Source organism: Heterodontus francisci, chromosome 13 (genome assembly GCF_036365525.1).
Source record: "Heterodontus francisci isolate sHetFra1 chromosome 13, sHetFra1.hap1, whole genome shotgun sequence".
Classification (NCBI taxonomy): Eukaryota; Metazoa; Chordata; class Chondrichthyes; order Heterodontiformes; family Heterodontidae; genus Heterodontus; species Heterodontus francisci.
In genome coordinates this window covers 15,094,846-15,107,077 of record NC_090383.1, presented here as the reverse complement: position 1 = coordinate 15,107,077, position 12,232 = coordinate 15,094,846, and the positions used below count along the sequence as shown (strand labels likewise).

The window sequence follows — 12,232 nt, the reverse complement described above, 5'->3', positions numbered from 1 at the left end:
GCTCAGGACTTGTGAGTCTTAAAATATGAAGCAATATATTTTGAAATGGAATTCAACTATACCATTTACCATCAAATAAATACGATTACACATGCCAGGTTCTTTATCCGAAAATTTAATGCAAGACTATTGAATTGAGATTGTTTTTCAAATTAGGAAATCAAACACAGAAGTGTCTCTGTTGATGGAATACAATCTAAAACTTTGTTTCCATAAATCAAAACTGAGGGAAGCAATACAAAACTTTACATTGGGCCATGTTACAAATACTGGCTCGCCACGCTGAAATCATTTGTCATTTGTTCATATGGAGGCTGGAGGCGGTGGAACTTGATGGATAATTCTATTAGCTTTCCCTATCCATTACCTAAAACCTGCACCCACCTCCCACCAACCACCCCCCCCCCCCCCACCCCCACCCACCCTGCACGACGAAACCTGGCCCCTTGAAGAGTCTATTTGTGCTGATTCTGCATCTCCTTTAGACATGGTCAACTGCTGCGCTTGCAATATAGTTGAAACGCATTTTACGCCCATAGCCTTTGGTTAACCGAGAGATACGACAGCAGCCTGAGCAAAACAGAAATATCAGGTCCAAATAACTGCACAGAAATACGTACATTTGACAAAACAAATAATATAACAAGAATATATATAGATATATATATACATAAAGCAATAATCTATCGGAAGCTGAACGCGGTGGAGGATTGCTCCCTTGACGCCTCTGCTCCGATGTAAAGGTTAAGGAGCAGTGCTTTCCATTTTGTCTTCAGACACAAAAGCATTTGGAAATCTAATTTGAATGTATATTAGGTCGAGATGGAAACTCGAATCTCAGTTTCCTTTAAGGGTTGCCCTTCCAAATCTACGAGGTATGTTTATAGTGAACTTTTTTTTTTACAAAAAATCAAATTACAATAAGTAAACGCGTTCGTGATTTGCAGAAAACATTTAAGAATCAGAAGCAGTTGCACAGAATAAAAAATACAATTCGTAGTAACAAAAACTTCTAACAGGCCGTGCCTTCTGGAGAATAATCTCATTTTAATGTGACAGTAAATCAAAGCTTTATGTATTTCACAGAATTGTTCAAAGAACACCGAATTGACTCAATGAGATCTAATTCTAGCGAAGGATTAACCGGTTTTTAATTACCTGGGTTATCAGGACATTTCCCCACTTGAACAGACAGTTGGAGTTGAACAGCATTGATAGAACAAACAGACTTGTTATTTGCTACACCGCGTATCGCTCCCTGGGTCCAGGAACTGAGGGGCCCCAAACATGTAACAAGTACCTTTTGCCTTGAACTCGTTTATAAATAATTTAAGCGAACAATTACTGGCGGCTTACGCTGTAATGAAATGACCAAGGTTCGGCACTAACATCGATGACACTTGCTCAGCGAGATAGCATATCCGGTACTATTTGGTCATTTTCCCCCGTTTACCAGACAAAATTAGCATGTTTGTTTAAGCTCGGAAAGAAAGAAATATGATATATAGAAAATATTTGCGCGACTATTTTGGAGTAAAATAAATAGAACAAGAACTCGATTCAGTTGAATTTCTGTTCCAAACGCGCGTTCATGTCTTTTCAACAGTGAAAGGTCCCCTCCTTTAACACCTATCATCTATTAGCTTTGTGAACAAGCCCGAACGGCTCCGATTCACAGCTATAGACTGAGCCCAATGAAAGAGGAGGCAGAAGGTTTACAGAACAAGCAGGTCAACAACCAGAGATGTTATTATTGAGCCCCTTGTTGAATCTAAAGAGACAGCACTCACTTCTGTGGTCATATCTAGTCCCTTGTGGAAACTAGAATGTACACTCCCGACTCCGAGACGAAGAAACGCGTGATAGGCTACAATACCAATGAATGCATGCACATTAGTAAGGAACATTCTCAATCAAATAGGGCGATTTAAACGCTGCACCCATCACCCCCAACAATTCATACTTTAACCAAATGTCAGTTCTCAGGAATTAGGATGTTCCAGCGCATCGAATCGTTGCAGTTTTCGTTTTGATATAGCAAAATATTTCATTAACAGAGTAAAATGGAAGAAAAATTCCAACAATTTTGTTTTCAGTTAGATATTGCAACATATTGTCCTTTCGAGCTCATCCTGTATGTGCATCTAGCGATTTCAATCTAGTTTATTTTACAACCGATAAAGTAGTGTCATTATTAATAAACTGACTTGTTTTTGTATTATAACAGTTGTGCGACAGTATGCAATTTTGATATCTTAAATGGATAAAAATGCTTTATAATAAATAACATGACTTAAAATTATTTGAAATTCCCCATTGAAATAGATGTCAACAACAACAGCCAACCAACAACATCATCAGAACAATGTTAATAAAGTGTAGATTTTACATCAGTCATTTAAAAAAGCTTGCTGAATTATAAATAACGAAACAATTAAACGAAGCCATCCTTATTCTCTTGGCTGTCCATTTCCCACATTTAACTTAAACAAATAAACAATATCAACTGTCTAAAATTTGTTATTTTGCTCAATTATAAACAGTTTCACGACAAACCTGTGATATGCTGACATGCCAACACCAGGCGTATGTTTTAAAATACCCAATCAAAAACGCTTCAAAATCGCATTAGAACTCAATAAAGGCCTATTTGACTTATTACGGATATCTGCCAAGTGCAGATCGCCTAGTGTGACAGTTACTTCCGATGGTCAGCCACATAAACTTAGAAATAAACTGGATGATAAACGCGAATGTAATATCTAGCTTGTACATCCACTTTGCTCACAGATAAAATAGCACGCCAAATTCAAGAGTGATAACCGCTTACATCTTTTATACAGTAAGGGCGACAATGGAGGCAAACAAAACGCTTTTCCTTTCATGCTATTTATTCCTTGCTTTTCCCCAGATTACACACTAACATTATCATCGTTATGCCGTTTGCTGTATCACACCTACCTTAAATTACAGTTCAATTTGTTTTCAATAAAACCCTAATGAAATCGGTCTCAAGCACATTCCTTAATCTTGGGGCATGTATTTATACTTGAAGCGATTTGTCGGCGTTGAAAAGCAAACCGTTCTCCATCAGAGGCCTGTTCATTTATTTTTAGATTAACCAAACTCAGAAGAAATTCGAAATGTTACCGGCATCAAATACAGAAAGGTTTATATTCAGTCTTGAATCATGAAACTACTACATTGAACTGACTGCACAATCCAGAGATTAATTTACAAGAATGTACAGCTAATTCGTAACAAGTTCTCAAATGTATTAGTGTTTCTAGTGGAATACTGTTGGGACACTGCCAAGTGGATGTATGTCGTTCTTAATGTTATACCTGTAGTCCATTTGGCTCCATGAAGCCAGCTCACCCGATATTGGAACACCATTCACAATCCATTTCAACAACTTGTAACTACAATTACACAACTGTCTAAGCAATCCAAAAGGTCACAGATATCTTTTTATTTAACCGGTAATTTTTTTTACAGCGTGTTCTCAGTCTCCATAGGCTAAGAGTCCAGTTAACACTATGTTGTATCTCAATTTGTCCTCAGGGTTGAGTCCAGAAACACGGCCAAAAATCCGAGAAGTGAAGTTCTGGGTGTGTGTTGCAAAGTTTGCCAGTTCAAACATTTTAAGCAATGTCTCACATCTTTCCAGTTGTTCTTTTTATCTGGTAAAGTGGCTCTACCAGGTCCTGCCGTACAGCAGGCCAGGATTTACCATACTCCCCGTGTAGTCTGCAGTAGCTGTGTCCATTTGAGACATGCTAGTGACCGAATTGTGCAGAGACGACGGATTTGGTGACACTTGGCCTAGATCTTGAGCTTGGGCTAGTGAATTCACTTGTTGATTCTGCTGTTGGGAGATGGTAGTGCTTGCGACGGGAAGGATCCCGTTTGCACCTTGCTGCTGTTGTGCTTGTTGGCTGGGCGTAGGGGTGCTGGATCCATTCTGACAGGGTTTACCGTCTTTCACAAGAACTGGCACTGCCACCCTCCTGGGAGACTGTTGTTGTTGGCACAGGTTATTCTCCTGCTGCATCTGTTGAGCAGCCTTGTCCTTGGCCTGGCGTTTCATCTTGTAGCGGTGGTTTTGAAACCAAATCTTGACTTGTGTTGGTGTCAGGTGGATCATGCTGGCTAGATGTTCCCTTTCAGGAGCAGACAGATACTTCTGCTGTTTGAAGCGTCGTTCCAACTCGTATACTTGGGCCTGAGAGAACAGGACCCTTCTTTTTCTCCTCGGTGTCGCATGTAATGGTGCCATGGGTTTGGCGGCGTCTGCCACTCCAGTTAAACTTCCCATCCCTGTCATATTCATTCCTGAAGACGTTCCCATGAAGCGGGAAACTAAACAAACGTTTTAATGAAAATGTTCTGATTAAAAATGCCGCAAGCTAGAAATTTTACTCAAAACACGAGTAATCATTTAAGTTATATGGCAAAACGGTTTTGAAATTTACACAGGATAAATACCCGACGAACCCCTAAAGGGTTATTTTCATACATAACATTATACGGAAACCATAAAATATAATTATTAAATAAAAGTTAATTATTTTGAATGTCAAAGAGCGTTCATGTTCTAAGTAACATCTATAGCTCACTATTCACAATTATGTGCAATTCTTACCAGAGGCCAAATGACAAAAAAGCCACTATTTTGCTCAATTATACAATGATTGTCTATGGGACTTGACCTGTTCAATATTAGCCCATGGGGTTTCTTGGTAGTTCTGAAGTTAACAGTTTGATAGTTGGTTTGTAAATATGCTTGTAAATCTGTTCTATTATAGTGAAACAATTGTTAATTTAATGACCATAGATAGTGAATGAAAGCGTTGAAATTTCTCCAAGGTGCATCTGTATCAAGCTCATCATACAGGTTTTCTCTATTTTGAAATCACTGCCACTGAGCTAGGATACAATCATTGCTATATTCATTTAAAAAAAACTTATATTTGAACGAGTCTTACTTGTTGAATATCTGGGATCCGGATTAGTGCCGTACCAGCCAGTCGCTGCTGCGCTATTCCTCATGGTGTCCTGGTAAGAGGGCAGATCCCCCATGTTGCCTATACTCCCGTTACAGTAGCCTCCCATGGCACTGTGAGAAAATTGGGACACGCCGTGTGGCATGTGGTAGGTGGTCGCCACGGTGGCGTTGTGACCCATGGTGTGCTGCTGCATGCCGGCCTGGGAGACCTGAGGTTGGCGGTAACCTCCCAGAGGAGGTCCGAGGTTGCCAGCGCCATCCATGCCACCAAACTTCTTGTAGGTCTCCTCGATCGGGCTCAGTATGTCTGTCACTGAAAAAGGCGTTGTGTGCTTTGGGCTCAACGACATGATTTAGCGACAGAGCCAGGTAAAATTGTTGAGAGGATCAACTCGTGCGTTGTGTTCGCTCTCCCTCTCTCGCTCCTCTTGTGGATGTCGACGTAAGAGGGTGTTTTGGAGTCCGCCTAAGATCCGATTGATCGGCTTGGAGGAGGCGAGCCCCGATTCCTCTTATCTTTGATTTATTTTAGCCAGGCGCCAGGTTTACGACAGAGCCCTGGGGGAGGAGCATCGGTCTAAACGAGCAAACAATAGTGTTTGACATCTTTACCAAGATAATTGAGGTAAATGTAGGTAGGTCCATGTTAAGATAAACGTGATGCCAAGAAAAAACTTGATTAAATACTTTTTGAGCGCTTCTGGATTCTAATGTAACACCTTTGATATCAATCTGATTAACACAGACGGTGATGTTCCATAGAGTAACATGAAATGGCGAACTTTCACATACAGTAATTGAGGTTTGCTCATTAACGTGTATCCAATTTTCTTGAAAACTGGGAGTTTGTTGGCTCCCATTAGTTGGTCTCCTGCCCTGCTCTCAGACTCTGAACACAATGCTACGTATTAGCTAAAAGAGCTTTTCGCGGCAAGGAAAAGCACCAGGGCGCATAGTCAAAGAGATAGAATGAACGGTCTTCCCTTTTGTATAGCTACCTAATTTATGCATCTTAAGCATCATTTTGTTGCAGCTAAGCGGTACTTACAAATAAGCCCAAAGTACGTAAATCCGATACATCGAAAGAATGGGGGAATATTCAGACCCTGAAGTTGTAAGTATCCTGTGTCTGTTTTATTTGTGCTTTCCACTTCCAACATATTCGAAATAATTACAGCGAATGCCACCCTTGTTTTCCCTTGGTTTAGTTTGTATCCGTGAGCATATAGTGTCAGTGTCAAAATGTAATCGTGTGCTTCAGAACTATTGGGGAAGAAGCAAAATGAGCTTTGACTGTGAAGAGAAAGAGGGAGCATTAATCTTTCCGAATCACGAACTGACTAAATCGAAAAATAAAATCCCACTAAGACGATCGGCCGCATTTCCTTATTTGGATTTGACTGAAATAAGGAGAGTTGAAACAGAATAAATAGCACACAATCTCTGACAGTAATGTAAATCAGTCAGCTGTAATATTTGCTCAACATTTCAGCAAATTCGAACTAAAATAAATTCTGCACAATGCCTTCTTATTTTTTTAAACAATGCAATTTTCGAAAGTGGTGATTCCGCTCAGATATTATTTAATATATTTATATATATATATTTATTTCTGTTCACTTAGGTGTTCAAGGCTATCCCAGCGAATCTGTAAGAACGTGCCGGCCATAGGAAGGTGACTTAGGAAAGCTGAACCCAGACAGTAGGAGAATTCAGTGCTGATGTTTGAAGTACATCTTATTGGTCTTAAGAGGGACAGGGGCTTTAGCAATTCAGTAATAAAATGATAGAAATAGGAAGCAGAGTGTTGTACTGCTACCTCTAAAGGAAGGCTTTATCAAAGTGCTACTTAATTTAAAGTGCAGTTATTATTAAAAAGCATTTTAGCTGCTTTTTGTGATGCACTGCTGTTGCCGACGTTCATGTATACATCACAACATTCTGCTGCAGGAAATCAGTTTGTTCACTGCAGATTTATCGACGCGCGTTTTGTAAAGCTTTGTAATAATAGTCTGTATTTTGTAAAAGATTAGAGTAAAACTATACCGGGCAATTTTGAAAAAAGTTCCTAATTTTAATATTCATTGTTATAATAAATGCCAACTGGGTCACTTCCAGCAGCTCTTAATTGGGGATCAAAACAAAAATCCTTTAATTTCCTGCTTAGCCTAAAATTTGTTTGTCCGTTTTTGGATTCATTTTCATTAGAAAGGTAGACCTGAACACAAATGTCATCATCTTGCTCCTAGTACAGAAGGTTTGCGTTTCAAGAGATGTTTAGAAGTTCAGGCATTTACAACACCGCATTGAATCCATCGTTTGCCTACTTTCATGGATATTTGAAAGTATTTCAGGGAAAATAATACCCGCGCACTAAGTTTATGTGCGGCAAATAATTATTATTACTCTCCTTTCCTGAATTAGTGTTTAATAATTCCACACCTCTCTATGAAGGGACGCTTGTTGCTCTTTAGTCGTGCTGAAGAATGAAGTACTTATTTTGCCCTAGGTACTGTTTGATCCAGGATTTCTGCAAACTATGGTTTTAGATGAGGAGGCCGGTCAGACTCAATGACTTTGCTGCCACTCGAGAGATTAGGAAAAGGGAGACTTTGTCAATAAATGTTGCCACTAATCCTGGAACTATGCACCTCGAGTTTAATACAAGCGGTGCCGGCCAGACGAGTGCACACGGGACTGCTCTCAAACAGCGCCAAGCTTTGCCCCTGTCTGAGAAGGAACTGAGGACTCAACAGGCCTCACAATTAACAAGTGGACCTTGTCGAGTTGTAACCATATCATGTTTCTACGGTGAACAGGAGTTTGAAGAATGAATTGCACAGCTAAATGATAATTCCAAATGGCAGGTTTGAAATTGTGTTTGCAAACAGGACGCCCACGATCTCTAGACGATGTATTGTCAGGATTAAGTGCCCATGGGTAAGTTCTGGTGGTTGTAGGACAGTTCCGTCCTTACCGCATCCCTAGTTTGCTTCGAACAGGTGTGTGTTCTTCCAAATAGAAAATGCCTGGCTTTATTCATGCAAAGGCCTGTGTGCAGCGCCGCATTATGCATTATGTTATTACTACCCAAACCGTACCTATATACTCACAACCCGGCTCATTGTTAATCGTGTATAATAAAATCACAAACACCGAAGGCAAACGAAGGAAAGCAACGATAATCATCAGTCTCCTTATGAGGTAGCACTTCAAAAATTGAAATTTGTACAAAAAAAAAATGTGAAAGGGTCGTTAACAAGGAACCTTGTTGGGGTATTAAACCCCGAAAACAAACAGCATGAAAGTTTAGGTATATTTAAAATGCAGATTAATTAGGGACGGCACAGTCTGAAAGGCTCACTCTGACACAACTTTATGCAACAGCACTCCTGCTCTTAGACTATTAATAGTTGTGGGATGTGGAGCAAATAATGAGATTTTGTATTTCGTGAACATAAACGTTTTCCACTTTAGAAGTTACATTTTACATAAACCATCAGGGTTGAAATTCTGAATTGGTGTCTTATCTGGAAAATAGTAATCAACATTATAATTTACAGTCGCCGGAGAACTCAGAATAAAGCATGAAATATATTGGAAATAAAAAAGAAAATGACAAACTCAGCTTGGCAATCCAGGTGCACCGTGTAAATACCTATTTAAAACACATATTGATAACATCCATATTTTCTTTCAAACAGTTTTTATAACCTTTAAGTTCCGAGGAATAAAGACCCGTCACGAGACTTTTTCACATCTGTGAAGAGCATTAACTGATGTCAAAATAATTCACTTTAAACTTCAGGAACAAACATGTCTTCCGTCGCAATTGAAATATTGTCATTTAATTTTTAACCTGATAGCCCAGAAACTAAATGACCTGCTTTAACACGAAGAGATGGCGCATTGTGTAAAACTAGACAGTGCACATAGTCTGAGCGGTAGGTGTGGTAAACCATGCAATCTGGAGATTTAACAGTTCAAAAGGATTCTCCGTCATTGAACAAATAAGAATGAACCTCAGTCAGTGACAATGTAAAACCCGTCGTAAGTTAACTGAGTAGTTCCAACGATTAGGTCTCCCTTGCACTGACACAGCGCAAGGTTGCGATAATGCTCTTTGAACGCTTTCTCTACTGAATTGATTTTAGATTTGCTTTTGAGTGAGACTTGTACATAAATCCAGTTGTATAAAGAAACAGTGTTACGAATTGACCAATATTTGATGAAAGCACTTGATTTCCCAAGTAGGAAGGCGAATAAAACCTATTGAGAACATACACAGAGGGTTTGAAATGACTGAACAGGAAACTGTCTCCTTTTACCAAAGTGAAATATGGCGTAAAGTTGCGAGGAACAACACAAATCCCGTTATTTTGTGACTTCATTTACATTGCAGCCAACAATTTGATTCAATGCCTGTTTGACATGTAAACAAGAGATTTCTATATATATAAAAAACGACAGCATTAGGTGATTGTTTTTAATCCCCTCAATGGTTTGAAAGGCATTAACGCTGCTTACATCTGCGGAATCTGTAGAAACTGGCTTTCAAACCTCATTAACATATGTTGTAAGTCAGTGTATATCTAGTAATTTTGACCACAGCTAATGCTGCCAGATACGTTGACAAAAAAACCCAATAGTAGTACAGCGAGAGGCAACATATTATTCACATATACCTTATTTATGCCGACAGCATAATTATAAATGTAAAAATATTAACTTTAAATAACCTGCACATTTTTACTCCTTCACCATGTTTACAGCATTTCAATATTCATACATAATGATCATGGACTAACTATCTTGCAAACTCTGTAATTGCCTCATTATTTCCGTCTGAAATTCCAAGAAGACAAATTCAAAGGGAACTCTGCCACAATTTCAATATTTGGTGTTCTTGCAAAGGTCTGGATATTGTAATCTGGGTTTTGCCTTGGTTTTGGAACTTAAATCTGACTGCAGTTTAAAAAGACCGTTGCATTCTGCCTGTTTTTAATATGTTCGGTTTAGGTGAACCAAAACCAATCCACAAGATTGTAAACCTGCGAGGGGCGGGGGCTACATTTTTACCTTTAATACTTTTCTTTGCAATTTTCAAGTCTCTAAATTGCATCAATGCTTATGAGGTGCCATTAAATCTTAAGTGAAAATCATAAGGCTGTAAAGAATGATGCAAACAGCATTTCGGAAAAGTAGGGTTTGTTTTTTTTAAAAGGAACAACACAAAAGATTAATCAAGTAATAAGTTCGACCACGATAGCACCAAATCTGAGCCTGAGCTTCTTCACTGAATGGTGATTTAGAATGGGAATTTTGACTGATCTCTCTATGCAGCTCAGGAACACTGAGGCCAATTATTTGCCCCTCCCACCTCATCAACTGAGATGACACAGAATTAGTTAGAAATTACATCATGGAAAAAAGGCTCACTCCATGTTAGCGTTTATCCTCCACTTGAACTGTAGTCCTAATCCAATGTGCCACCTCAGTCCCCATATTCCTTTATTTCCCATTCCCCCAACCATCTATCCAATCTATGCTTAAATATTGACATTGTCACTGCTTCAATCACAAACTCTGGTAATGTATTTGGCAACCTCACAACCCTCTGTACAAAAAAGGCTTCTTCTGCTCTCTGCCTTAAATGGTTTACATTTAATTTTTTTTAACCTTATTGCAGACCCCACCAAACACTGGGTACAGTCTCTTTCTATTTATGCTGTCCTGTGTCAACCTTTAAGAATAGGTTAGGTAGGTAGTTGAAGGAAAGAGGTTAAGCAAAATAAGATGGTATATGGGATTCGGGCTGGTGCTTATATGAAAGATAAATCCTAACACAAACTGGTTGGGCCAAATGGCTAATTTCCACATTGTAATTTGTATGTAATTCTATTTAAACTACCATCATTTTTAAAAATCAAATCAACTTGTTCTAAAGAAAACAACCCGAATTATTCATCTCATTCTTCCTATTTGTACATTTGCATACCAGGCAGTATCCTGGCAAATCTGTGCTTATGCTTTTTTTTGCCTCAACATCTTTCCTATGAAAGAAGTCCTCTGACTAAATATAGACAAATCTCCAGGACCTGATGCTTTTTATCCCATTGTATTGAAAGAAGTAGTTGAGAAAATTATAGATTATCTTCATGATCATAGTCATGATCTTTCAAAATTCTCTCAATTCAAAAAATGTCCCCTTGGATTGAAAAATTGCCAATATTATTCCATTATTTAAGAAGGATAAAAGAGATAAACAAGGAATTTATAGTCACTAGTCTAATGACTGTTGTGGGGAAGTTACTAGAATCTGTTATTAGGGACAGTGTAACTGAGTGCTTGGATGAATTTGGACTCAACAGAGAGAGCTAATACGGATTTGTAAAAGGTAAATCATGTCTAACGAACCTAGCTCAATTCTTTTGAGGGGGCAATTTTTAATTTGACTAAGACATGGCAGTTTTTTGGAGGTGGGCTCCAGATTTCTGCTATTCTTTGTGTGATTAAATGCTTCCTGATATCACCACTGAACTAGCTAGCTCTAATTTTAAGGTTATGCTCCTTCATTCTGAACTCTTCCAACAGAGGAAATGGTTTCTCTCTATCTACTTTAACAAATCTTTTAATCATCTTAATTAGATCATCCCATAATCTTCTCTACTCAAGAGAATACAAGGCTAGTCTATGCAACCTGTCCTCATAATTTAAACCTTTTAGCCACAGTATTATTCTGGTGGATCTGCACTGTTCTCCCTCCAAGGAAAATATTTCCTTCCTGTGGTGCAGTGCTCAGAACTGAACACAATACTCCAAATGGATTCTATCAGAGCTTTATATAACTCTAACATAACTTCAGTCCCTTTCTATTTAAACCTCCTTGAGATAAATTGTAACATTCCATTAACATTTTTTAATGATTTTTTGTATCTTCCCATGAGTATTTTGATTTCTGTACACGGATCCCTAAATCTCTCTGCTTCTCCTAAGTTCTTAACTTCTCACCATTTAGAAAATACACTGATGCTCTTTTTCAAACCCAAAGACGATGACCTCACACTTCCCCACATGAAACTCCATCTGCCACATTTTTGACCAATCATCTACTCTATCAATGTCTAATTGCAGTTTACTGCTCCAATCTATACTACTTACTGTGTCATCTAACTTAGTGTCATCAGCAAACTTGGCTATACGGCTCTATCTGCCTTCATTTAA

The 12,232-nt window shown here is 38.6% G+C and overlaps 1 protein-coding gene across 1 annotated transcript; it reads right to left on the bottom strand.

The window, feature by feature from the left end:
* Positions 1 to 3,697: 3,697 nt before the first annotated feature.
* On the bottom strand, positions 3,698 to 5,358 carry LOC137376755 (homeobox protein Nkx-2.4-like). Its single transcript, XM_068045739.1, has 2 exons — positions 4,989 to 5,358; positions 3,698 to 4,362 (listed from the first exon to the last, which is right to left on the bottom strand). Exons 1-2 carry the CDS (start codon positions 5,356 to 5,358, stop codon positions 3,698 to 3,700), a joined length of 1,035 nt encoding a protein of 344 aa, XP_067901840.1.
* Positions 5,359 to 12,232: the final 6,874 nt, after the last annotated feature.

Excerpts from the sequence above, each read along its gene's own strand:
- LOC137376755 (XM_068045739.1), bottom strand. The coding sequence starts at position 5,358 with ATGTCGTTGAGCCCAAAGCACACAACGCCTTTTTCAGTGACAGACATA. Across the intron at positions 4,363-4,988 it reads GGATCCCAGATATTCAACAA|TTTCCCGCTTCATGGGAACG; the intron begins GTAAGACTCGTT and ends ACGTTTGTTTAG.